The 25,674-nt window shown below is 42.5% G+C and overlaps 1 protein-coding gene across 6 annotated transcripts in view; it reads right to left on the bottom strand.

Moving 5' to 3' along the window:
- LOC146670640 (dedicator of cytokinesis protein 3-like) overlaps window positions 1-25,674 on the bottom strand; it is a 250,680-nt gene that overhangs the window by 33,690 nt on the left and 191,316 nt on the right. For all 6 annotated transcript variants that reach the window (XM_085407632.1, XM_085407637.1, XM_085407636.1 and 3 more), the window contains exons 10-22: window positions 16,534-16,615; window positions 15,316-15,376; window positions 14,974-15,121; window positions 12,625-12,713; window positions 10,641-10,766; window positions 7,544-7,668; window positions 4,410-4,572; window positions 3,829-3,935; window positions 3,050-3,221; window positions 2,537-2,634; window positions 1,950-2,033; window positions 1,003-1,103; window positions 360-441 (exon numbers count right to left, since the gene is read on the bottom strand). In XM_085407632.1, coding sequence (XP_085263758.1) covers window positions 360-441; window positions 1,003-1,103; window positions 1,950-2,033; window positions 2,537-2,634; window positions 3,050-3,221; window positions 3,829-3,935; window positions 4,410-4,572; window positions 7,544-7,668; window positions 10,641-10,766; window positions 12,625-12,713; window positions 14,974-15,121; window positions 15,316-15,376; window positions 16,534-16,615 — 1,438 coding nt within the window. The remainder of the gene's footprint in view (window positions 1-359; window positions 442-1,002; window positions 1,104-1,949; window positions 2,034-2,536; window positions 2,635-3,049; window positions 3,222-3,828; window positions 3,936-4,409; window positions 4,573-7,543; window positions 7,669-10,640; window positions 10,767-12,624; window positions 12,714-14,973; window positions 15,122-15,315; window positions 15,377-16,533; window positions 16,616-25,674) is intronic.

Genomic DNA, 25,674 nt, shown 5'->3' on the forward strand with positions numbered 1-25,674 from the left:
GTGACCCATTTGGGATGGATGCTTGAGTCGGATAAATATTTTAACGTGCTGAGCAGCGTTTGTCTACTAAATGTGGTACGTTCTGCACATCTGTGTGGGATGGTGCATCTATTCCCAGCTCTGCTACGTCACTGATGTAGTTCTGAATGCATGCAGTCATATTTTACCTGAGAAGAACGTCCAGTGGGAGGAATTAAAAAGTTGAAAAGGTGTTTTTTTGTTTAAAAAGCCTTTATGGTGAAGACTGTTATATAAAACTCAGTGAAGAGATGAAAAATGCCAACAGCCCTTCATGTGTTTGATTATTCGGAGTTCAGTGTTCAGGTCAGTGCTCCACCCAGGTGGCACTGAGCTCTTACCCTCATGGCTTCCTGTATGTGGTCCTGCCTCACCACCTCAGCAGAGCGATCCATGTACCACTTCAGACAGCGGATCAGCTCCCTGAAACACATTTAAAAAGCCACACAGGGTTGATTCTCTGCACTGGAAGGAGTGCAAACGTAGCATTACTTTAATAAAGGACCCGTTCAGCCCAGGATGGCTCTGTAAATAAATGCTTAGATTTTCCTTTTGTTGTGATAGTCGCAGCACTCTGCAGGACCAAACATGTACGGAAATACATCACAAAGACCTGAAAAACTAAAATTTGTGCAGTTATAATAACTATATGTGTCTTTTTTTATTTTCTGCCAGTCGACCCGAGATCGAGATCTTTGTTTCATCCTCTATAAAATATTTAGTCAGTGCAAAACTAATTTTCAGACTCTTACTAAAAGCAAAACTTCTCATGTAATATATCTGGATGAGGTCAAAGTTAAATGAGCATGAAAAGCATGCAATCCTACGCCAGTTTTCCATACTGTATTTATCTCTGATGCCCTTGAGCCACCGTGATGAAATAAATCCAGGAGAAGTCAAACTGCAATAAAGGCAAACGACGTGTACACGAATATACAATCACACTTTAATCAATCAGGCTGTTAGTTAGAGAGCAACACTCACTTGTAAGCTAACGCTCCAGCAAAGTGCTTCTGGATGTAAGTGTCCATCACCGGCCTGAAGTGGTAGTATTTACTGTCCCTGAGCAGGTTTATAATGAACACCTGTGAGACAGACAGAGACTGTGATCAGTGAGTGTGATGCTTGAGTGACGCTTAAATGCACAGAAAATGAATCATAATTTACAGTCGCAGTGAAAAAAGTACGGCCTCTTTCAAAGCGAAGGGTTTAGCTATAAAGAGATTTAAAAAGGAAATGGTGCTACTAGCCCTCATGTTTGGAGCAGTTAAATAGAAGCTCAGAGGAACCTGAACACATAGCATTTTATACCATGTCATTACTTATGAAACACAAACTGAGCCACAGTGCAGAGGCAGTGTGTGAAAGTCTATCACACGATGCAGCAATGACTTCATCTCTCTCATCGTCATCGACAGTCTGCTGCTGTGCTTGGGATCATTGTCCTGCTGAAGCTTCTGACTGGACAGAGCTTTTCATACGTTGTTGTTCAGCTCGTATTTACAGATGTGCAGGCACCAGGTTATTGTTTATAGTTTAGTGCTTTCTTTGTGATCATGTGATCATGACCCCACAGTATTTTATTTTCCTGTTACAGCGTAACCTTCTTTCATCACCCACCCACATTTTCCAAATTTAACTGTAACTCTTATTCCTGTTGCACAGTCATACTGAAATTAGAGTAAAAAAAATGACAGAATAAAAAATCTTTCAGCTTTCAGGGTTTAGGGTGTGTCAGAGCTCCTGTTTCCAGTAACTCAGAGGATGACATCAGTGGGACTGAAACTGACAGTTAGCCTCATCTGTATTAGATTGTTTCTTCTGCAAGTCTCTAAATCCTCATTATTAAATTTAATGAAACTCATTATTTGTTACTTTTGTTTGTTTACTTTATTTTCTCCTTCTTCGTGCACTGCCCACGCCACACTCACCAATGACTGAAAAACCAGCGGCCCATATTTGTCTGTGTTGTCATCCAAGATGGAGAACAAGGTGTCCAGAATGTCCTGAAGAAACTGAGACACACACACACACACACACACACACACACACACACACACACACACACACACACACACACACACACACACACACACACACACACACAATGACATGTCTTCAGTTTAGTAAACAGCTGCTGAAAGTCCTGCTGAGGAAAATGGCTTACATAATGGCGGAAAGAAATTTTCCGTTATTAGTTATTTATGAACACCACATGACAATTTTTAAAGAATCAAACCTTTTCATGGTATCCTCCCAGTTGCTGGTTGTCTACAAGCTAATGTTAATGGGACCACAGGAGTATTACAACACCTGTAGAGCTCTTTTAACACATGCTTTAAAAAATCACCTCAAACCACCTCAGAGATCACCAACAAACACGTCCTGCCCAGCAACATGGCAAATGTCTTACACAGCAAATCTGGCACAGCTACAGAATATTATGATGATCCACGATACAAGTGTTTACACATATTAAACAGAACAATCTCCCCACCTGTTCGACTTCAAACCTCACCTTGACGATCTCTTCTCCGCTGACATGCCGAAGCCGTCCAAGGATGTCCATGACCCGGTCGGGATGGGCCTTCCACTTCAGCAGGGCCAAGAGGTCCACTGGAAGACAACAGGAATGTCAAACACCAGGAAAACAACGGAAAAAGGCTCATATTCAGACTTCAGCCTGTGAGCAGCAAAACAGCCGTTTAATATGTACAACGGAGTAAAAACTGTCATAAATGAGGAAGCCACTGTTAGCGCAGCACAACGGCTGAAAGCAGGTGTCTGTATGCCAGAACCATAACAGATAGTGACAGTTTTTCCTCACTTTAATGCTGTCACCTCAAGCTGCTTTATGTCAGGTTACGACTACAATATCAGAAAGAAACGCCAACAATCATACGAGCCCGTATATGCAAACACTTGGTGACAGTGGAATTAAAAACAGTCTGAAATTCTCACGTGTAATCGTGCATATTTAAGCACATTATCCACGAGCGGCTCAAACGCCGGCTGCAGGTCAGCTGCGTACCGTTCTGGGTGAGCTTGGTGGAGGAGAGCTGTGTGGAAATCCAGAAGGTCTCTTTCATGCTGCGCTGGAAAATGAGGCTGGAGGGGATGTTGGGACAGCTGTTGAAGTCCTCCTTACAGCAGGGCAGCCCCAGGTAGAGGGCGTGGTTACTGAAGGTCGTGTTTTCATCACACTGAGGACACGAGACACCGAGAAGGAGGAAAGGAAGGAAGGAAAGCGCTTACAATAGATCTGTGCACCTCATTGACAAAGTGTAGCTGCAAAACTGAGTCAAAAGCTGCAAACATGAAGCTTGTGTGTGAACACTGTACAGCAGGAGTGTCCAACTCCAGGCCTCGAGGGCCGGCAGGTTTTAGATGTGTCCTTGATCCAGCACAGCTGATTTAAATGGTTAAATTACCTCTTCAACATGTCTTGAAGTTCTCCAGAGGCCTTTTAATGAACTAATCGTCTGATTCAGGTGTGTTGACCCAGGGTGAGATCTAAAACCTGCAGGACACGGCCCTGAGGCCTGGAGTTGGACCTGCTGTACAGTTTTGGTGAGCAACAGTAAAGGTGTTGTGGATATCATGTACAAAGTGTACACAACATTTAAAGTGAACTTTATAGTTATACTGTGAGATTACTGAAGTACAGTTCACATATATACTAACTAAATATTGTCATTTCTGCTGCAATCATCAGCCAACAGAAAGACTCCTCTGCAGAATAAATGACGAACGTGTGATGAAGGCTGATGAGTAGCAGCCAGGAAACAGAAAAGCTCTAGTGTAGCTGACCTTGTAGACATACAGCTCGTGGCTCTCATCAGAGAGAGTAGTTCCATCCTCTCTCATTAGAGGCGTGAAGGCAAAACCAAACAGCTTTTTCTCTCCTTTGTCCTTTGCTGCAGAGAAAATGACGAAGAAGGAACATGTGAGAGGAGAAACGCACCGAGTGTTCGGTCAAAAAGCACCGAGGTTAAATGTCTCTCAGATTATTAGAGATGTATTCAGAAAACCAGTTCATTACTTCACTATTGTAGACAAAGTGATACAGCCTGCATATAAGAAGGTCAAAGAGTAACTTGGTTATGCTTTTAATGTTATATTTAGATATATTTTCTATAAATGTCACCACCTGCTTGAAGCAGCACCTAATCAGTCTGGGAGGATTATAGTGAGCAGCCAGCTGCTGCATCTGCATGCCAAGAAATGCAGATGCGTCTGTCATCTTATTACACGGTTCTGGGTTTTATTTTTACAATAAGCCTCCTTCGCACCTCCACGAGTGCCTGTTCTTGGATCCTCATTTATTTTCTCCACACAGATCATCCCATTAGCCATGACAGCCCCAGTATTAACACAAGTAAGGCACTCACTGGAGCAGTGTCTGAACTCGAAGCGCAGGTGGGACCCTCTGAAACGGTCGATGGGAATCGGCAGTTTGATCACCTCGCTCCATCGCGGGCTGTTGTTATGGTAGAGCACAAAGGAGCGGTGCTCTGGCACGTTGGGCTCACCTGAACCCAGACTGATGCAGTCCTACGGAGCATGTGCAGAAGCAGACAAACAACGAGATCAGTGACACTGCAGTTACACTTGCTACAGTACCTGTAGCAAGTGTGGAGAAACTGTGGACCAGAGCGGCCCCAACAGCCGTGACGCACCAACACCTGGGCCAGCTGTGCACACAACACATTTGAGTGATACTCAAAGGTCAACTGAAAGGGGTCCTTCAGGTAAGCGAAGTCAAGGAGTGGAAACGTATTTGAATGGGAACCTTTAAGAAAGGTGTGATAGGCTGGCTTGTTTTTGGTGGAAAAGTTGGAAGTTAAATGATAACATTTATGAAAAACACAGAAGCATGAACTTGTTTATTTCTACAGACTCATTCCAACGTGAACCTCAAACTGCAGAGCCCGTAAGTTTGAGCCAGTGTGGAGAAACATCGGACAAAGGTGCCACCAACGAGACAAACACAAACATCACTCAGAAGTCGGCTGGTTAGTGATGCGATTACTCTGATCAACTGCATTCAAATTTAATTTATTTTTTTTTTAAATTTTGGCAGAACAGCAGTTTTCTCTGTTTTTGACTCAGGCTGTTCAGACTATTGATCATCTGCTAATCAATATCTGCTTTTCAATAAGCTCACCTCAGTTCCTGATCACACATCTCTGAAATCTCATCGTCAGCACAGAGAAATGCATTTACTGTCACTGAGAGTGGGTCCAACACTCCACTTGTGCCTTTGTTGGCTCAGCTGTTTCTGACACAACTCTTCTGTAGTGATCAGTTCAGTCAGATTCATCGTAACATGTAAGAAACGTGTCGCAGGCTATGAAGATTATATCTAATTCAAATAGACGGCCTTTCAGCCTGCCTGCATACTTTAAAAAAGGCTTTAGTTTCACACTGTCAGGTCATATCAGTGCACTGAGCTCATCATATGTTCTTAAGTGACGATGAAGAACATCTAATGTTGAACCAGTTCTCTTTCATTTCTGCAGGGAAACTAAAACATCTGAAAACTCAAGAAAAGCCAGGAGCAGAACGTGCCAAGGAAATAGGATCCAACGGAGAGATAAAGTTAGACGTAGAGCTGGACAGCAGGGACTGATGGAGATGTGAACCACTGTCTTACATTCAGTCTGTGCAAAAGTCATGAGCCAGCACTCATATTTGATGTAAAATTAGTACAGGAATTATTTAGAACATAAATTCTATTTTTTTGGGAATCACCAGAAAAAATACCAAGCAGTGGTTAGCACTGTTGCCTCACAGCAGGAAGGTTCCTGGGTTTGAATCCATCATGTGGTCTACGCAGGTTCTTTTGTGCCCTTTCCTCACAGTATTTTAAATATTTGGGAGTTATAATACATAAGGATCTCACAGAACTATTAGAAAGAAATTATTCACCAATACAAAAGAAAATCGAGGAAGATATAGCGAGATGGAATTTAATCTAACCTAAGTTTATATTTGAGAATAGATTGGAATAAAATGAATATACTACCCAAATTATTATATTTATTTCAAACAGTGCCAATAGAAATAAGCCAGAAACAATTTAATCAATGGGACAAAATGTTGTCAGACACATATGACAAGGTAAAAGGCTCCAAATTAGATATAAAACCTTAAAGTTCGCTAAAATAAGGGGGGGGGGGGGGGGGGGGGGGGCTTCCTTCTCTCTAGGATTATTATTGGGCAGCACAGTGAAGGCGGATGACATGTTGGTGTAATCCTTCATACGATGCTCAGTGGAGGGTCTGACCTCCATCCACATACAAGCTGTTATAGCAGACAGTAGCCTGCAAGATGTTATAGACACTATTGAAAATACACAGTTATTACAGACAGTCGTATGCTGGCATTGGGCAGTTTCACCTCTGTTAATCATCTGTAAGTAATATTGTTTGTTATCACTGAGACTACTTGTGTGCAGTGTTGGTCAAGTAACTAATTACTGATTACTTCCCCAAAAAGTAATCCGGTTACTTTACTGATTACTTATTTTCAAAAGTAATTAATCACTTAGTTACTTAGTTACTTTTTAAAAACACGATTTACAACCTGAAGAGGTGATAAAGCGATAGATCTTTCAGCCCAATTCTACTTTTTCTACATAATCCATCATACAAAATATAATCAGATGGAAAAGTCTCTTTTTAAAACTTGTTTTATTAGTTTTAATCTTTTAACTTTATGCATCAAGCAAACATTTAATTATCTGCAACATTCTCTGACTAGAAGAAATTAGTTTAACATTTAAACCTATTTTCTGCACATTCCAGCTCATAAAATATTTTTTGTGTTTACACTCAGTCTTTCAAATAGATGCAAGTAAAACACAGCAGAAAATAAATAAAATCAAAGACTCAGCGGTCCTGTTGCTCTATTTTCACCTGTAAAGCAGGCGGATGTTTGCCCTGGTGTTTTACTGCTTTAAAGTGTTTTAGTTTCTTTATATGAGGTTTGAACCTACAGGGGGCAGCAGGTACCCAAGAAATCATGAGACCGGCACAGAAACTAAAAGCATGTACTGAAGTGTGCACGGTCAACAACGTGGATTTCACACACATAAAAGAGCTGATAGTGGATTATACTGCTCATTTATTCTAACTTACAACATTTTCACTACTTTACTCTTACAGTCCAATAAAACAGGTCATTTCATCTCCAAAAAACATTGAAGTGGTTCATCTGCTGCAGCTGTTACTTAGTGTGTTTTAATGTGACTTTGGTGTTTTCATTGTTTGCTAATTCTACTCTAAACTTGAACTAAACCATCAAAACACCAGAAACATGTTTGCTGTGAGCTACAAATTCTCTGCTGCCTTTAAAGAAACTTACTGCTATAAACCAGCCTAAAGTTTAACATTAGGCACAACTTCAAACTGATGAAAGACTTGTTTTTTTGTTAGAAGAAGAAAGATGCTGAACGTCTGTTTATATTATGTGCCACTAAATGGACAAAAGAAGGCTTTTTACAGCAGGAACGTTTCCCTACCTTGAGGATTTCTCCGTCGGCGTAAAGCACATATATGGTCACCTCGATGTTCTTCTGAACGCTTTTCCCTCCCCTCTCAAAATCTCCTCGCTCCAGTGTCAGGTACAGGTCGTTACGGATGTCACCTGGACCAGCAGAGACATGTTAATGCAGACTAATATGTGTCAAACACCAGCGCACATGGTTGTTTTATTTGTAAAGATGCAACAAAGATGCAAACATGTCCGTAATCTCGAAGCAGGCGCGGTGTGTCGCACACATTTTAAGCTGACACACATAAGACTAACGACCTGTGTGGACGTGTGCGGACTCATTTATCACTCCCCGCTCGTCCTCATAGAGGAGGTGTCACCTTTAATGTATAAAGATGGGAGTTAAACACTCACTCCATCACTGCCTGAGGGGAGCAGTGGTTAATGTGTGTGAAAGACACTGGTGCCTGTGGGATGTGCAGCCCTGCTGTTTTCTTCCTGTTTGCTGTAGAGGGAAGCTTAATGTAAGCGTTCATTTGTTTACCTGTTAAGCTCATCATCATTAAGAGTATTCACCAATGAGAGCAGCACAGCAGGTTCATGAGCTGGACTATGAAGCTGCTCGACTCGTGTCCTTTATTTCTAAAGGCGAAAGTTAAATACAAAGCAAGGCAGGGCTGCTACAAAAGGACCTGATGTGGTACAGATGAATCTATGGTAATGATGATGTATTCAAAGCACTTCTTGTAATTATGTAAAGATTAACTCCTGACAGCTGGCACGACGGGGTAAAAGCTTTGAATAATTTCTGTAGCAGGCTGTAAGAATGTTTATTTCCTGCTGTAAAGTTAACAGGAAGTCTAAGTGACTGACTTGCTTTTAAGAGGAACTGCAGTTTTTTGCCCTCAGCTTCATTTTTCAGCCCTGTCTATTGAAGAGCAACAGACATTTCTGCAGCTCTAAAACATGGCAGCTCGCATCATAACTATCTCACCGGACAAGCAGCACCACAGACCAGAGGAGAAATTATATTTGGGGCTGAAATTATGCCTCTAAGAAAGCCTCTCTTGTCAAGCACATAAATGCGGGATGTTGAATATTTTCTGAGGTCACATATTTTACAGGCTGCATAAATGAATTAACAGGAGACTGTGGAGATCATAGCACTTTAGCTTCAGCAGCATCAGTGTTTGGTATTTCTGCTAAATCTAAAAAGTAAGCATGAATGTGGGACAGGTAAGGTTTCTTTAACTGAATGAAGCTGCAAGCAGTGGATACAAAAAGTAAACAGTGAGATGCTTTTTGTATGTAAATCCAGCTGCTGCCTGGATGTGATATCAGCCTGCTGCAGCATTCACACACAAACACACACTTGTCCATCTTTGTGGTTTCTTTATCAGGCTGCAGCCAGTTGGAAAAACGAGGCATAAAACCTAAAATCCAGATATGGAAATAAAAGTTTTCTCAAACATAAAAATGTAAAATCTTTGTGTCAGCTGCAAATTTATGAGAGAAAACTTAAGGAACTATAATATTTTACTTTTCAAAGTGAAGTTGGAAACAAATTCACATATTTAAACTCCACAGTGCACCAAGAAAACCTCCAACATGGTCTAAAGAAGTCTATGAGTCCCTCACAGTGAGACATCACGATATATTTTTTATTTTCATTTGTTTTGCTTTCTCTAAGATTTATCAAACATTTGCCATTTTTATTTTCTTTTGCCAGATTTTTCTGCCCCCTGGTTCTTACTTCCTCCAGAAGCTGCTGCACTGTGTGTACATCTGCTCACAGCGCCACAGCAATGATTTCTAAAGGTCTGATTAACACTCGACATTTCCATGTTCACTACCATGATCACTACCTTATTGTGGTGGAGATTTTTATATATATATATATATTTTCAGGGGTGGGGGGGATTTGCCCCTGGCAGGGTCTCCCATGGCAAATCATTTGAATCACTCTTTGTCTGGTTCCTCACCCAGGACCAGATAGTTTGAGCTCCAGTCTCCTGCAGAGGGGCTGGACTAAATGATGTCAGTCCTCTGGGGCAGATAAGAGCTAAGACTGATAAATAAATGAGCGTGCATGCCTAACACGTCTCTGACAGCAGGCAGTGCACTTGTTGAGAAGATTGAATTATCTTTTACACACCGACAGAAACAGCTGGGAAGCTGTACAACAAGACACATTAAATCATCAAAGTGACTTAAGCTAAGTACTGCTGAAAGAGATTTCCACACTTATGAAAAATACATCTGTGGACTTAAATATCTACAAGCCTGTAACTCAGTTTATTGGGTTATTAAATAATAACACATTTACAGCTTTGAAGGTCTTCACAAACATTTTAACATATTACAGGAGGAGAAGCTCCACTGTAATTAAAATGAAGTCAGTGGAGAGATGCAAACTGACACATTCGGTCTCCCTGTAATGGATTTATAGCTCTCAGAAGAGGAAGCTAACACAGGAATATCACAAAGCGGGTCCAATTCTGGGAAACTGTTTACTTCGACCAGTGCTTTGGAGACGTTCCTGCTGGAAAAACCAGATTCACTCCTTTGTTGCTCCCATGTAGGAATCTAAATTAAGCAGCAGCCCGGCAGGAGCGCAGATCAGCTTCTGTGGTTCTGTCCATCTGTCCAGCCTTGAAGTCACTTGTTTATTTTCAGGGATCCTGGACCTCAAATCTAAATTCTCTTTCTTTGTTTGGAACTTGGACATTGATCCAAAGGCCTCTTTGAAAGCCAAACAAAGCTTTTGAAGATTTTTATAGCTGCAAGAAATAAAACTGTTTACAAAATGCCTGCTCGAGAAGAACACCTGCAACACTGCACCTTTTCTCTGTGCTTCAGCTCAACAGGTACGTGTTTTTGCTCCCTTCTTCAAAAGCAGAAGGTAGAGATGTACAAAACCCGCCCAGACATTCAGCACTTTTTCTATTCCTGTCTGATCCATTTACATGATTCAAACCTGAATTGTTGTTTTTATTTATTTTACGTGTTATTCACGGAGCCCATCTCTGCTGTGTGCTTACGTAAACTAAGAATAGAAGTGTTGAGGTGGACAGCCCGCTGCGCTGCGATGGGTAGGCCTACATGAAGCTGGATACGTGACTCACCGGGCATGATGACATCTGGGAATCCCAGTTTGCGTGTGATGGCCACCCCCCTGCTGAAAATGAGCGGGTTTTCTCTGCGGACCTGCTCCATGTCGCCCCTCAGCAGCTGCAGGGAGATGATCAGCCCTGCAGGATGTGAAGGGGAAGAAATGGGAACGAGTGGGTTGACAGAAAAAGAAGATGGGTAGAGAGATGGATGAAAAGCAAAGGAAGAAGACAGAACAAAGTGCCCTATTTAAAAAGCACAGCCTTTAGGCCACACATAAAATTCAGATAAACTTAAAGTCTAAACAGAGTTTTGAAGCTGCAGAGCTCGTTTGATCTCCCCAGAATCAGAACAAACATTTCAATGCATGCTAAACGTTGCCAAACTGCTTTTCCAGCAGACTCTCAGCCTGTTAGTCTGGGTTCATCTCTTCACCTGAAAACAAAAGTTTGCTGCTGGATTATGTTTTTTTAAAGACACATATCTGTGCGGGGTCATGGGAGTTCACAGACTTTAACACTGGGGCAGAGGAGAGTCCTCTACAGTGACACCAATTAATATGATTTTCCCGCTGATGTCAGAGTGATGACTTGCATGTGTCAGTCAGACGCTCTAAATAAGTTGCTCCTGGGAACTCTTTTTTGTTCAGTGTTCCTGAAATGTCGGCTGACTCATCAGCAATGAAATAAAACGAGTCACAAGTGCTGCAGGACTAGAATCTGCTCCTGCCCTCTGTGCTTTGACAGAAGTAATAAAGTGACTGGAAGAAACGGTCCACACAGAACATCAGCGGGCTGGAGCAATAACTGAGTGCTAGAAATTGCCTCCACCCTCGGCTGCTGTGTTCACAAAAACACCACTGCACTGCTAATGTTGCAGGGTAACCCTGCAAGGATAACGCATCTGCTTCTGGGTTTTGTGGCCAAAATAATTCACCTGGACAAAAAAATCCAGTAGAATAAAAAACTATACTTTTAGGACAATAAATTGTGCTCCGATATACGTGTAGCAAGCCTGCTGTGTTGTTTGGGTGTTGATTGCTAACCTTTATGCCTCCTCTCTTACCATAGCTGGGTTGCCCGTCATTTCCAGTGGAGTGAGGGCACAGCTGGCTGCACTCAGCGATCAACCAGGCCTACAGTGTAAGAGCTGGGGAGGAGAGCAGCTCAGTCTCTCTATGGGCCAGACGTACAGTAGCCTTAGCCGTGTGTTGTGTTTTAATTATGTCAAGCTCCCGGTGAGTAACTGTGACCTCCTGTTTGCAGAGTGGGGTTTTTCTTCTTTTGTGTTGTTGAGGTGCAGATTCTTCATTTTTATTTCCAATCTCCCAACATTATCTGTTTGCTGATGCTTTTCTTTTATTTCTGGATTATTTAGGGCGTAGAGGCGAAGTTAGAGCTTTTAATAAAATCAGGATTGAGTTTGTAATCTTTTTCACCTTTTCTTTCACATGGATACTCTACTGTTACTCCCCTCATCCTGTAGGCCAGCGGTCCCCACAGACCGGTTTATACCTGACAATATTTTCATAGACCGGCCATTAAGGTGTCATAAATACAAAATAAAACCAGTATACCAAAAAAAGAAGATTTATTCATTACACGGGGAAAGTCCGAAGGAAACCAAGTTAACGCTAAAAACTGATAAAAACCCAGAAAACCATACACTTCACCCCCGAGCCTCCACTCTCGCAGCCTGGTACCAAACAACTGGCCTGGAGGTTGGGAACCGCTGCTCTACTGTTACTCCCCTCATCCTGTAGCCCGTTTCAGGGAACATAACAGTTTAGGGGCTTGTTCGGGATTCAGAACCAGAAAAGTTTGCATGAAAGAAAGTGGAGATCTTTGAGATATTAACAAGTTATTTATTCTTAAATGTAACTATGAGCTTCAGTATTTGTATTTAGCATAAATCAGAGATGTGCTCTTTATCCCACACTCAGTTTGTTGGGGTCCGATCATCCAAACTCAGGGTACACAAACACGTGGTCTCTCCTACCGTAGTTGGTGCTGGGTGCCGTGTATTTGGTGCTGGACTTGCGGATGATGTTCTCATGGATCTGGTACCATTCATTCTCATTGTTACACCTGGAGAGCAACAAAAAACAATCATGTCCTATAAAGGATAACAATATATTTGTAACTTGTGTTTTTATACAACAAAAGTTCGGTTGGATATAATGGACTTTTGAAATCTAGTTATTTTGGCAGTTACTCTGGGGCGTACGTGCCATCAATCATTGCAATTAAAATATAAAATTGGGGCGTGGTCTACGGGTGGATGCTGGGGTGGTGAGGTGAATGACAGGTAGCAAGGCAGAGCAGCAGCGCTGACATGTCAGAGGAAGTGAGGGGAAATTTTGGAGTTAAATACACGGATAAATTGGAGCAGGTCTTTCTTCCATGTCTTCGTTGGTCTCTACAGCAGATCAGCTGTCTCCATCTCTCCCTCTCTGTTGTCTGTTCTCCTGTCGCACCAAACATCTGTCCTCTGAATCTTCTCTTCTTCTGCATGGAGCTCGAACTTCATCATATTCATTTCAAATCCCTTCCATCCTGCTCACTCCCAGTGTGGATCTTAATATCTTCAGCCGGGCCTCCTGTCTCTTTGTCGGTGTCATCATCTCCAAACGACACACGGCAGCAGGTTCACTCCCATCTTGTAGGCTTCCCTTTCACTCCTGCTGCTACTCCAAAAATGCAACAAAACATTTGTCTGTGTGCAGATCATCTTCACCCGGGCTTCATCGCTGGTATCTTGACAAACCCACTCTCCATTTCGAGTGCTGACCTGCCGCATTTTTGTGCAAACGCATCTTTGGTTCTGTGGTTTTGTTGGAAAATGTAACATCTCTGTTTGTATTGCACACTTCTGTGCACTAGAGAGTGCTGCTCTCGGCCAAATCATACATTTTATTTATTTTTTTTGTTTCATAAAGGGAAAACAGTTTTTAGATTAGACCAAAGGTCAGATTAAACACCCGTTAATGGCATCTTTGAGCCATTTAGAGGCCAGGAAATTGCATTTTCACAGTTTTACAGATCGACTGATTAATCAAGGAAACAACAGGAGGAAAGAGAAAAAGAGCAGTAACTAGCAGACCTATTTGCAGATAATACAGTGGATGAGCCACGCTGTGTCAAGCTGCTGGATTTTTGTATTAACATAAAACAGCCCCATCCAATAAAACAACTCGCTCGTTCCACTCTTAATTTACTCGTCTTTCTTCAGAGTGAACGTGTGGATCTACATTTTCCTCGGCTGATTCTAACAAACTGATGATTTCGGTCCCGTTAACGTCACACGATGCTGGAACACAAGCCTGAAAAGGAGACGTCTAACCCCCCGTGAACCGACCCGAGCAGTTCAGCTAAGACTGAGGCATCAAACACACACACACACACACACACACACACACACACACACACACACACACACACACACACACAATGACATGTCTTCAGTTTAGTAAGAAGAGGCTGGTGGTGACAGAGCGATAAGAACAGAAGTAAAGCTATAATAAAAATATATGGCATGCCCCACTCTTTACTGTCTCTCCAGCTCGCTTATCTTTAACCTTCTCCTCTTTCTCTCTCTGACCTTTTCTCTCAGCCCAGAAATATTTGGAGTAGGACAAAATGATTTTCCAAAAAGAAAATATCATCTCTGAGCTCTGGGTGTGTTGAGTTTGTGCTGTAAGCTGATATTTTTGGGCACTTTTGCTATTTTAGTTCACTCAAACATACAGTAATATGATAAATATGGATTTAAAACAAAGACTTTTAGCTTTAATATCAGGACTTTACCAAAAAAACAACAGTCCACTTATTTCGAGGGTCACATGTACCCGGACATATCAGCATAATCGTAACAAAATATTAAAAAGTAAACATTTTGTTTACTTTTTAATATTTTATTAAGAACCCCTTACAGGTACCGACCTTCTCCAGCCCAAACTCATTACGAGTGAGTTTTTCCTCCTTTGTAACTCTGCCAGCTTCTGACTGCAGCTGTGTTTCCTGCCTTTAGTTTTCTCCTCTGTAAACGAAATGCTGGCAGGTTTGAGATCAGCTGATTCTTTACCTTCCTAAACCCGGGGTTGCATTTGCAATTTTTTTACTTGGGTCATTGTCCATCTGTCCAATGAAGTGCCAGCAACTAAACCTGAGATCTGTACACTTCATTTAGGATTCATATGTCTGCTTATGTCAACACCAGCAACTCATATCTGTGTCACTGCTTCACCACAGGTTCGAGTCCTGTGCTGTGAGTCTAATCAGGCCATTACTTGCGGTGAACCCTCAGTATTTTTCTCTTGCCTCGTTATCTGCGAGTGCAGACACTTACGTGTACACTTTAAGGACAAAATCTTTCTCCTCTTTGAGCTCTGAGATGGTCTGCAGCACGTCGCTCATGGCCAGGACCGCACAGCCATACGGTCGACGGTACTGGACGTGCGGAGGACCCTTCTTACTGTCATTCAGCAGCATTCGACCTGTAACCAGAAGCGTGTGCGTCACATAATGAGAAAGGCTCCTGTTCCATTCATACGACAGCATTCATTTCTTTCTATTTTAATCTGAATGGTATTTCAGGTTAATAAAGGTGCACATTATAAACTTGACAAAGTTATTCTGTTATTTCAGGCATTTCTGCAGGAATTGTTTCCACCTACATAACATAACTTACCTGTCCTGATAACTTGTGAGACAATATAGAGATCTCTCTTCATGTCTTTGTTACTCAGATCCTGTGAGAAAAAGAAAAAAGTATCATCATCATCATCATCATCATCATCCACCAGCTTCAGCTTTTCTTACAATTAAAGAAGGTTTGTGCTCTGAGTTTCTGTTCGTAACGTTTATGGACAGAACTCCGATGTGGAGCCAGGGGCTCCTGGATCACATCTTTTGCTGTTTTTTGCAGATGATGGTGCTGCTGGTCCAGTCAGAGGTGATCTCCAGCTCCAGCTGGGGAGGTTTTGCAGCCAAATGCAACACAGTTGGAATGATAATTAACACTTCCACCTTGAGGCACTGCTTCTCAGCAGGAAAATCGTGGTTTCTAACACTCCGGGAGAGGAATGATTTCCTGCCCCAAGTTAAGAAGCTCAAGTTTCTCTGGATCTTGTTCATGAGTTGAGGAAGATTGGAGCAGGAGACTGCCAGACAGACTGATGTGGATGCTGTACCACTCACTGAGCGGGTAGGTGAAGTTGTTATCGGTCGGTCTATGTTTCTCACTTATGGCTCCCGAGCTAAGAATAAGGCTTCAGAGGAAATTAGCTTCTGACTGGGCTCAGCTTCAGAGATATTTAGTTTGAGGAGCTTCATGAAAATTAGCCAGTTGTCCTGGGTTTGCTGGGTTTGGGAAGGCCCTGGAAGAGCTGGAGGAGGTGGCCCAGGGAGACAGGAGGACTAAGAAGCTCTGCTTAGACTGCTGCATCAGTGGATTGTTTTATTACTTTTATAAATATGTGTGTAATTTAGACATATATGGACTGATTCCAGCTCGGGTTGAAACAAGAACGCTCAGATTTAACCAGCTTAATCATTTAAGCACGTCTGGTTTCATCTCCCCTGTGACTTACATGTAAATCATGCATTCACCTTATAATACTGACTTCAATTGAGTTTTTGTAATTACTGAAGAATTCAAATAACTGCATCAGTGAACGTTGGGAGCTTTAGTGCAGCAAAAATGCATCAAACGATCTGCAGACTGATTCTGCTGCAGAGCAACAGGGGGCAATGCTTCCTCACTTTTAGATCCTCAGTTTTTCAACTGTTCCCTTCTTAAATTACACGAAACACCATCACTTCACCACGAGTTTCATTAAATGTGTGTGTGTGTGTGTGTGTGTGTGTGTGTGTGTGTGTGTGTGTGTGTGTGTGTGTGTGTTGTTACCGTGAAGAGGGCACACAGCCGGTCCACCTTCTCTGGATTCTTTGGACCTCCGTTCTTGTTCAGTCTCACCATGAACTTCTCACTGAAACAACACAATCAACGGCCACTTTGGTTAGTTTTAGTAAAAACGATTTCTTTCAGTGAGATCAGGTCGTCACTGCCTCTGTGCTGCTTTATCGCTGATATTTGACCTGAGAAAAGGAGATACGGGAAACAGTGTGTGGCGTCTCTCTCTCTCTTTATTCACAGACTCTGCCAGATGGCTTTATCTGGCAGAGTCTGTGAATAAAACTTAAAAAACTTCTGTTTTTCTTTAAATGTTCCTCATATCAGCCACATGTCAACTGCACACGCTGCTCAAGCCTGAGGTTGAGAAGCTCTAACCGCTGGCAATTTACCCCCGGCACCCTCTCTCCGTCTCCTCGAGGGATTTCTGAAAGAGATAAAAATTCTTTTGGATTTCTGCTCAAGCCTTTTCCCCGCGAGTACCAGCAGTGAGGAAACTCTAAAGCAGCATGTCTCAGCCTTTTTCGCTTCAGGGAACAGCAAAGTATTGTCTGCTGGTGTCAGCGACTCTGTTCTTTTAACCCATATTTATCCAGGGAAACGCGACGGAGCTGACGGGCCTTTGTTCAGCCACGTCGTGCCTCAGACACATTAGAAGATTTCTCAAATCATAAGTACGTCTGACAGGAGCGAGCCGCACATAAATCCACTGATACTCGCTGACTTACTGTCGTGTTCTTCTTGATGCCCGTCAGTCTTAAAGCAGGCAGGTCTTACATCACGCGAGGTCGCCTCAGGCCAGATGCCAGAAAATCGAGATGCGGAGGCACAAAACGGGAATCCAGATCGGGAATGATATTTCGACATCAATCAACAATATCAATATACAAATATTAGCTGACAGGGATATTCAGCCTTATATATTTGAGTGTTAAACACAAACTAAAGTCTGAGTTTTTGGCTCACAGCGATTATTTGTACATCGGCGATCCTCATCAATGAAGGATCCACAGTCGTAAGAACGTCTTTATGACAGAAACGAGGAAACAGTTTTATCTTATGAGCTTCATGAACAGCCCCAGAGTCTGTAATGAACTGAGTTACATTTAAAAGGATGTTAGATAATTAGATACGAGTCAACATATCCCTACCACAGTCATGCCTGTTTAGGAAAATGATAAACGAGTGACCAAGGTTATATTTTAGCTTCTGATATTTTTACAGCACAGCAGAGAAGTCTGAGTTGGGATGCCTCCAACAAAACGGTCCGGCTCTTCGACTGCCAGCCAGAAAATCTCAATCCACGATCTTCTCCTGGTGGAGTTTCTGAACTGGGTTCAGTCAGCGAAATCCTTTTTTTCTGCCTTCAAAAACTGCTTGAGCAGCTGCCACTTCTGAGAGCACTTACCCACCTAATGAGCCCTTCATCTCTCCATCACCATCCGCTGCACTTCTCTGTATTTCCCATTTGCTTCATGCGCCTACAGACTTATGGGCATGAAAGACGGAGCAGCGAGGGCCTGATTTTCTCTGTCTGTTCCTTTATCTGCTCAAGTTCGGTTTGTACCTCAATTTTACAATGCATAGGACAAAAGTTTCCTGCAAATTAATAAGTGTAAGAAGTAGAAGAGCGATGGAGAACGTGTTCTTCATTCTTCTGGACAAGACCGAGCTGAGAAAAATCAGGACGAACGCTCTGACAGTCAGTCCTGGGCAAAAGGGTTTATGAGACAATGCATTAGAGTATTATCTACTCTCATTTTATTAGTTTTTCAACTGAAGCCATCACTTCGTTAGCACTGTTAAGTAAATCCCTTCCCTGTTTAATATGTTGCCTCCATTCCTGGCTCCTTTTCTTTAGACAACAGAAGAATGAAAGCAGCGATTCTCAGTGAGTCAGTCTCTCTCTGAGCTGCACTAGTAGAATATTTGCAGTCCTGCGTCAGTGTTCAGCACACGTAGTGAGGTGGCAGAGACGATGGCCTTTACATCGGGAAACTTCTCTGCAGCGGTGATAATAAGGGTCTGCTGAAGAGCTTGGCTTCTGACGCACCTGCTTCAAAACACTGAGGTGAGCAATGCTCAGAAATGGCACGCCTGGCTTTCAGCTCAGGTAAAGACAACAGAATGAAGGAATGAAGATGCTGATTATGTGGAGGTTCGAAATGCTGCCGATATCAGCTGAATGTGCAGGGAAGAGAAGTGATCACATTACGAGGTCAATCACAGAGTAGATTGCACATGTTGCCACCTGTGCGACAGATTGTTGTAACAACATGAATCATAATATAAACTCAAAAAATGCAAATTCTAGTTTTTACATGATCTTATTTCTATTGAAATGTTTGCGTGCATGGAGTGAAACCTGCGAGTGATCAGGATGACACGTCGAGCTACGTCGTCACACATCAAACATGCCCTCCCAGCTCACGGGTCTAATGAAGTGCCGGTGCTCTGCATCCACCTGTACGCTCGATTCACTCAACGCTCACAAATTTCTGCCATATTAGTTTGAAGTGAGGAGTTCAGAGCCTTGATGACAAACTAAAACTATTTTCTGCTGCTGTAATAAATCATCTCAAACATGAGCTGTTGGCTGACGATGTGTTCACACACCAATCGTTAGAAATCCTCTAACTCAGTAGTTCCCAAACTACCGTACGCGTACCCTCGGGGGTACGCAAGTGGCTGTAGGGGGTACGCGTGGGTTGGGGTTGGAGTGGGGATCAAAAGTTTTAAAAGCCGAAATTTGCGCTAATGCAGTTTTTTTTGCCTGTCAAATACATGACTATATACCACCCTCTGGTGTTCAGCAAAAAAATAGCTCTGACAAAATACATGGGCGTGATTTGCCCAAATGACTGACACCTAACAGTTGAAGTTGCCTCCAAGCATTCAGTGCAGCGCGAAAATGGACAAGTGGTTAACAAGAAAAAAAGGCCCTACCACAGAGACACCGGCCACAACAACCAATAAGCTCATATCTGAAGATGCATTTTCCAGTGACCGCACAGGTGATTGTTCAACAACAATGTGTTCGTCAGATTTGGATGCTAGCAGTGCTAGCAGGGATGTATCTGTGGTTACTAGCCAAGTGGCTAGCATAGCTGGAGCCAGCCATGTGGAAAGTGATGAAGTGTCTGATGCGGAGCGTCAAAGTGGGAGAAAGCATGACAGCACGGACTGTAACACAACCTCATCAAAGAAGCGCAAATATGATGACAATTATATTTCGCTGGGGTTTACGTGTATAAATATTGGTGGATTTCCCCGGCCACAGTGTGTTATTTGTGCAAAAGTATTGTCTCAGAACTCAATGAAACCTTCACTTTTGCGCAGACATTTAGAGACAAATCATCCCCATTTGAAAAATAAACCAAGGGAATATTTTGAGCGACAGCTAAAATCACTTTCAACAAGTAAAACCTGCATTCAGGTGCCAGATCTTATGAATAAAAACAGACTACAAGCATCTTACATGGTCAGTTACAGAGTGGCTAAAAACAACAAACCCCACACTATTGTGGAGGACCTCATTCTCCCTGCTGCTTTAGATATGGTAGGGACAATGTTGGGGGAAAAGGCAAAAAAGACGATACAGTCCATTCCATCATCAAACAATACTGTCTTACGGCGCATCAATGCAATGTCAGAAAATGTTTTACAGCAGCTACTTCTGCGCATACGCCACAGTGAATGTTATGCAATACAGCTAGATGAGTCCACGGATGTGGCTGGCCTGGCGCATCTTCTCGTATATGTGCGCTACATTCATGAAGGAACCATCAAGGAGGACATGCTGTTCTGTAAACCGCTGGAACAAAGGACAACTGCCGCAGATATTTTTCAAAAGCTGGACACATTCATGAACACACATGGACTCGTGTGGGACAGATGTGTTGGCATCTGTACTGATGGCGCACGGGCCATGACTGGGAGACACGGAGGTGTGGTTTCGCGTGTGCAAGCAGTCGCGCCAGATGCCTCCTGGGTACACTGCAGCATCCACCGAGAGGCTCTTGCTGCAAAGGGAATACCTGTCCGTTTGAAACATGTTTTGGACACGAGTGTAAAAATGGTTAACTTTGTGAAAGCCAGGCCGCTGAACTCCCGCTTATTTACTGCGTTGTGCAATGAGATGGGCAGCGAGCATGAGACATTATTACTCCACACAGAGGTTCGCTGGCTATCTAGAGGGAAAGTGCTGACCCGTTTCTTTGAGTTGAGGGATGAACTTAAAGTTTTCTTCAGTAACCATCCCTTTGAGCTGTCTGAACATTTGCATGATGAAGAGTACCTTACCTGCCTGGCTTATCTGTGTGATATATTTTCTCGTCTGAACGAGCTCAATCTCGGATTACAAGGCGTTTCTGCAACTATATTCAATGTTCAAGATAAAGTTGAGGCCATGATAAAGAAGTTAAACCTTTGGAAGAACTGCTTGGATACAAACAACACTGAAGTCTTTCCTGTGCTGCATGATTTTCTGTGCTCTAATGATCTCACACTATCTAAAAGTGTAAAGCGCGAATGTAACGTGCACCTTGAGGAGCTGGCGGTGCAGTTACGCCGATACTTCCCAGAGACGGACGGCTCAAATGATTGGATACGTCACCCGTTCACCGCCGTGCCTACTTCGTTATCACCGTCTGACCAGGAGAGCCTAATTGAAATCGCCACAGATGGATCTCTAAAAGTTGAACACGCTCAAAAGAACCTGGCGGATTTCTGGATAGGGCTGCGCACTGAACAGCCCGCGCTGGCTAAGCGCGCTGTCAAGACTCTGATGCCTTTCGCCACCACATACTTATGCGAAAAGGGATTTTCTGCTTTAACAAACATGAAAACAAAATACAGAGCAAGACTTTGTGTGGAAAACGATTTAAGACTCAGCCTTTCCCAAATTGAGCCAAACATTGAAGAGCTGTGTGCCTCTGCTCAAGCACATCCATCACATTAAATAAAGTTCTGTTTAATGAAAGTTCATGGCCTTTATGCTCTCGACAAAAAAGTGAATTCTAATAAATCCTTTGATACACTGCTAGTATTAAGTAGTAAAGTTTGTTATTAAAACTCTGTCATTACTAAAAAATATTGATAAATTCATTTGGTGGTGAGAAATAATCGACTGTGCAGTATTTATCTTTATGCATGCGATATTGCAATGTATTTATAGACACTAATTAAGAGTCGTTCGTAGTAGGGGGTATGCGGCTGAGGGTGACATGTCTCAAGGGGTACGTGGCTGGAAAAAGTTTGGGAAGCACTGCTCTAACTGAACTTCCTCATTAACATAAACGGCCCAACTAAATACAGTATCTCATTATAGAACATTGTTCCTCATATAGTCTTTATTGCTCAGCAGATTACCCCCCGCCACATATGATAAGACTCTGAGGTTATAGTGTAAGGTAATACGCAAACAACAACGAGGACCCACAAATCCCTACAACACAGACACACACTGCGTCTGGCTCTTTAAATGGAACAATTTATTCTAATCCCCCAGAGACACTGAGGGCCAAACAAATACAACAAAACACAATAAATATGTATTTCTCCTCAAACAGTGGGACGCTGTGACTTAGTGGAAGATGTGGGGGTGAGGAGGCACAAAGAAAGACTGAGATATGGGTTTTACATTCTGCTCTAAATCCTGTTTTTGTTTCTTTAAATATTGTTGCTGGTTGTTTTTTCATTCAGTCAGAGTTTGATTCAAGGAAGAAAACAATGATATAATCGACAAAATAAGAACATTTTATTTGTTTATATGTTATGTAGGAAGAAGACGGCGTGTTCTTCCCTCATATTTATGCGTGTGTGGTACTGAGGCAGGTTATTGGCTGCTAGTTGGATGGGACCGGTCTCTTCCGGGGATCCTTGGGGATTAAGAGTGTCCAGCTTTCAGTTAGCCATTCCGGGTGTCTCTCATCAATTAGCAGCTGGTTCAGCAAAAGCATTAGAATGTCATTCAGACTGAAGAAGTGTAGTCGGATGATAACAAAGAGAGAGATGGTAGTCAGAACTGAGGGGCTCGAACTACCAGAAGGCAACATTGCAGACATAGAGGACAACTACAAGCACCTGGGATCCCACAGGCAAATGGGAACCATGAAGAGTGGCTGATATCCAGAAATCCTACCAGTGGCTGGACAAAGCTGGACTGAAAGACAGCACAGAGGCACTAATCATGGCAGCACAAGAACAAGCTCTGAGCACAAGATCCATAGAGGCTGGGGTCTATCACACCAGGCAAGACCCCAGGTGCAGGCTGTGTAAAGATGCCCCAGAGACAATCCAGCACATAACAGCAGGGTGCAAGATGCTAGCAGGCAAGGCATACATGGAACGCCATAACCAAGTGGCCGGCATAGTGTACAGGAACATCTGTGCCGAGTATAATCTGGAAGTCCCGAGGTCAAAATGCTAAGATCCTGTGTGAGTTCCAAATACAGACTGACAAAATAGCATTGTAGCAATAGATGTAGTGATCCGAATGATAGCAACATCAGTCAGAAGGAACACAAGTAGCTGGAGAAGTACCAAGGGTTCAAAGAAGAGGCACTCACCAAACTAGGCGAGTGGCTCCAGCAGATCCCAGGAACAACATCCAAGATCTCTGTCCAGAAGAGCAGAGTCCTAGGAACAGCAAAGACACTGCACAGAACCCTCAAGCTTCCAAGCCTCAGGCAGAGGACCCGAGCTTCAAGGATAAAAGACCGCCCACATCAGCAAGAGGGGAATTTTTATCCACCGAAGTTATTTGTAACTATCCCTTTGGGTGGCAGCAGGAACAAGTGAATGAATCATACACATATGACAAAGACTGTTCACTAAGAGGAGGAGAAACACACACACACGGCTGAATTATTAACTTTATCGCTGCATCAATATGAAAGAGGGAAGATAAACAATGCAGATGCAATCAGAAGACGTCCTGACCTATCCAAACTCCTCCCAGCACACAGATGTGGGTACTTGCATGCATATGCAGACATAAGCTGCTGTACTGCACATTTATGTACGCATGCATGCACGTGTGGGCTTGCAGTAACCCACACACACCCACACACACACATATGCACTTTATGGAAATCCATTACTATTTCCACACCACTGACATTCAGTCTAAATATAAACATACTGTACAGGCAGAAGAGTCTCAGCTCAAGCACAGACAGCACTCACAGCCAGGACGACCTTTGCTTATCAAAGGAAATTTGTCCAAAGACACGTTAATAAAAATCACATATTGAGGCCGCTACCACATCACTGCACTGCAGACACACTTCATGAGGAAGGGAAAGAACAGATTTTTCACCTGTCAGGAGATCCAAACTGGAATCTTACTGCCTACTTTCACTTTCCTGCCTCCATCAGGGACTTGGAAATGCGTCAGTCATGAGGATTTTCTCAATATCTGATAAGAACAGGACAATATAGTAATTTTCTACTTCTATCTCCTACTGCTTAGTCTCCTTCCCCTGATGTACTGAGACCTTTTAGTTTAGTCTTTTTTTTACTAGATCCATCACTGTGTTATGAGCTTACTGTCCATAAAGCGTTAACAGGAATCAACCACTGTGTCTATAGATTTATTTTTATGTGAGAAAAGATGAATCAGGTGTATAAAAGTTGGAGATAACCTCGCGTCAGTCCCATGTTTGCGCACTCCTGTTTCTAAAGTCTGGTGAGTCGCTCGCTGTCTTGGACCAGAGGCTGGAGTCCTACATTACCTATAAATGTTACCAAGCTTCAGAAGCAAGCTGTGGAAGTGACAGCGATGGACAGATGTTACGATGAGAGAAATCAGCTACAGAAACATCCTCTGACAGCTGGAGTAGTCCCAGCTGTCACGCAAAGCAGCGTCTACATATTTTTCTGTATATTTCTATTTTATCTGAGGGGTCTGCAGGCACCGACTCATTTCTGGAGCTGATTTCTTTTTTTGGTGAACTCGTCAGATCTGGAAACAAGTTTATTTAATGCAGTAATCACACAAGAGGAAACACTGGATGGAGACGGTGGATTCACCGAAATTACCGCGACCACTCGCAGCCAGTTGCATCTTCAAAGCGATACAATATGATAGTGAGAAAATATGTGAGTCTGCACTCTGTTTGTGTTAATACAGTGATTAACTCTAATAAACTAAATTCAGAGTCCAGACTGCATCTCGTACACATGGAACAGAAACTCCTGTAAATTCCTGCAAAACTGTAAATTGATGTGGATGCTCAAAAATCCTTTTATAGAGGAATATAAGCAACGTACACGGAGATGGAAACAATTCTGTCTTTTCCCCAAAGACATGCGTTGCGCTCACTGTCACAGACTGACTCAGATTGTTTCCAACGTGTCGCCAATCTTTACATTTCTAAGTTAGATTGAAATGATCGTTCCTCTGGCGACCAACTGGTCACTGCAATCTGTCATGAAAGCACAAATAATTCACTGCAACCACCGATCTTTCTGTGTCGCAACGAGGTTTCTGCTGTATTGGTGCTGTGGTATGATTCACAGCATTAATGCAACCCTTTATTCTTTTTCTGCAAAGTCACACAGACATCCAATTAATTAATATTCCTTCATCATTGTTGCATCGTCTGTATTATTATCAAACACGATAAACCATGCAGTAATAGGTTTTTATGAAACCGCTTTAAACTGCAGAAAAAACATAAACTGGGGAATACATTAAAAGAGTAAAAACTATCATAAATAGAAAAAATAAAAGCACAATAAAAAAGAAACTTATCACACTCTTAAAAACAGAAAAGTTCACTTCACATAAAGGAGGAATCTCTGGTCACCCACTGTTCCCAGTATCTGCTCCTCAATCTGGGACAGAGAAAAGCAAAAGCAGCGACTCACAACCTTCCAGTCAAAGGATTAATATCCAAACACGTGACCCGGCTGAATTATCTTCTATTACTTTCATCAAATTCAGTAGAGTGAAGCTATTTCAATTTAACCGATTTAACGGCTGATTTCACTGCATCACATTAAGCCAGTGATTCTGCACAGGCCTCTAACTACACCTTGCATATATTTACAGTATTATTTTAGATATTCAATCGACTCGAGCGAAGTGACTCAGAGTGAAACAGCCAATTTTCCATGACTTCTATCATT

The sequence above is a fragment of the Rhamphochromis longiceps genome, linkage group LG5 (assembly GCF_057381845.1).
Source record: "Rhamphochromis longiceps isolate RC_006_pf linkage group LG5, R_longiceps_female_GT1.1, whole genome shotgun sequence".
Lineage (NCBI taxonomy): Eukaryota > Metazoa > Chordata > Actinopteri > Cichliformes > Cichlidae > Rhamphochromis > Rhamphochromis longiceps.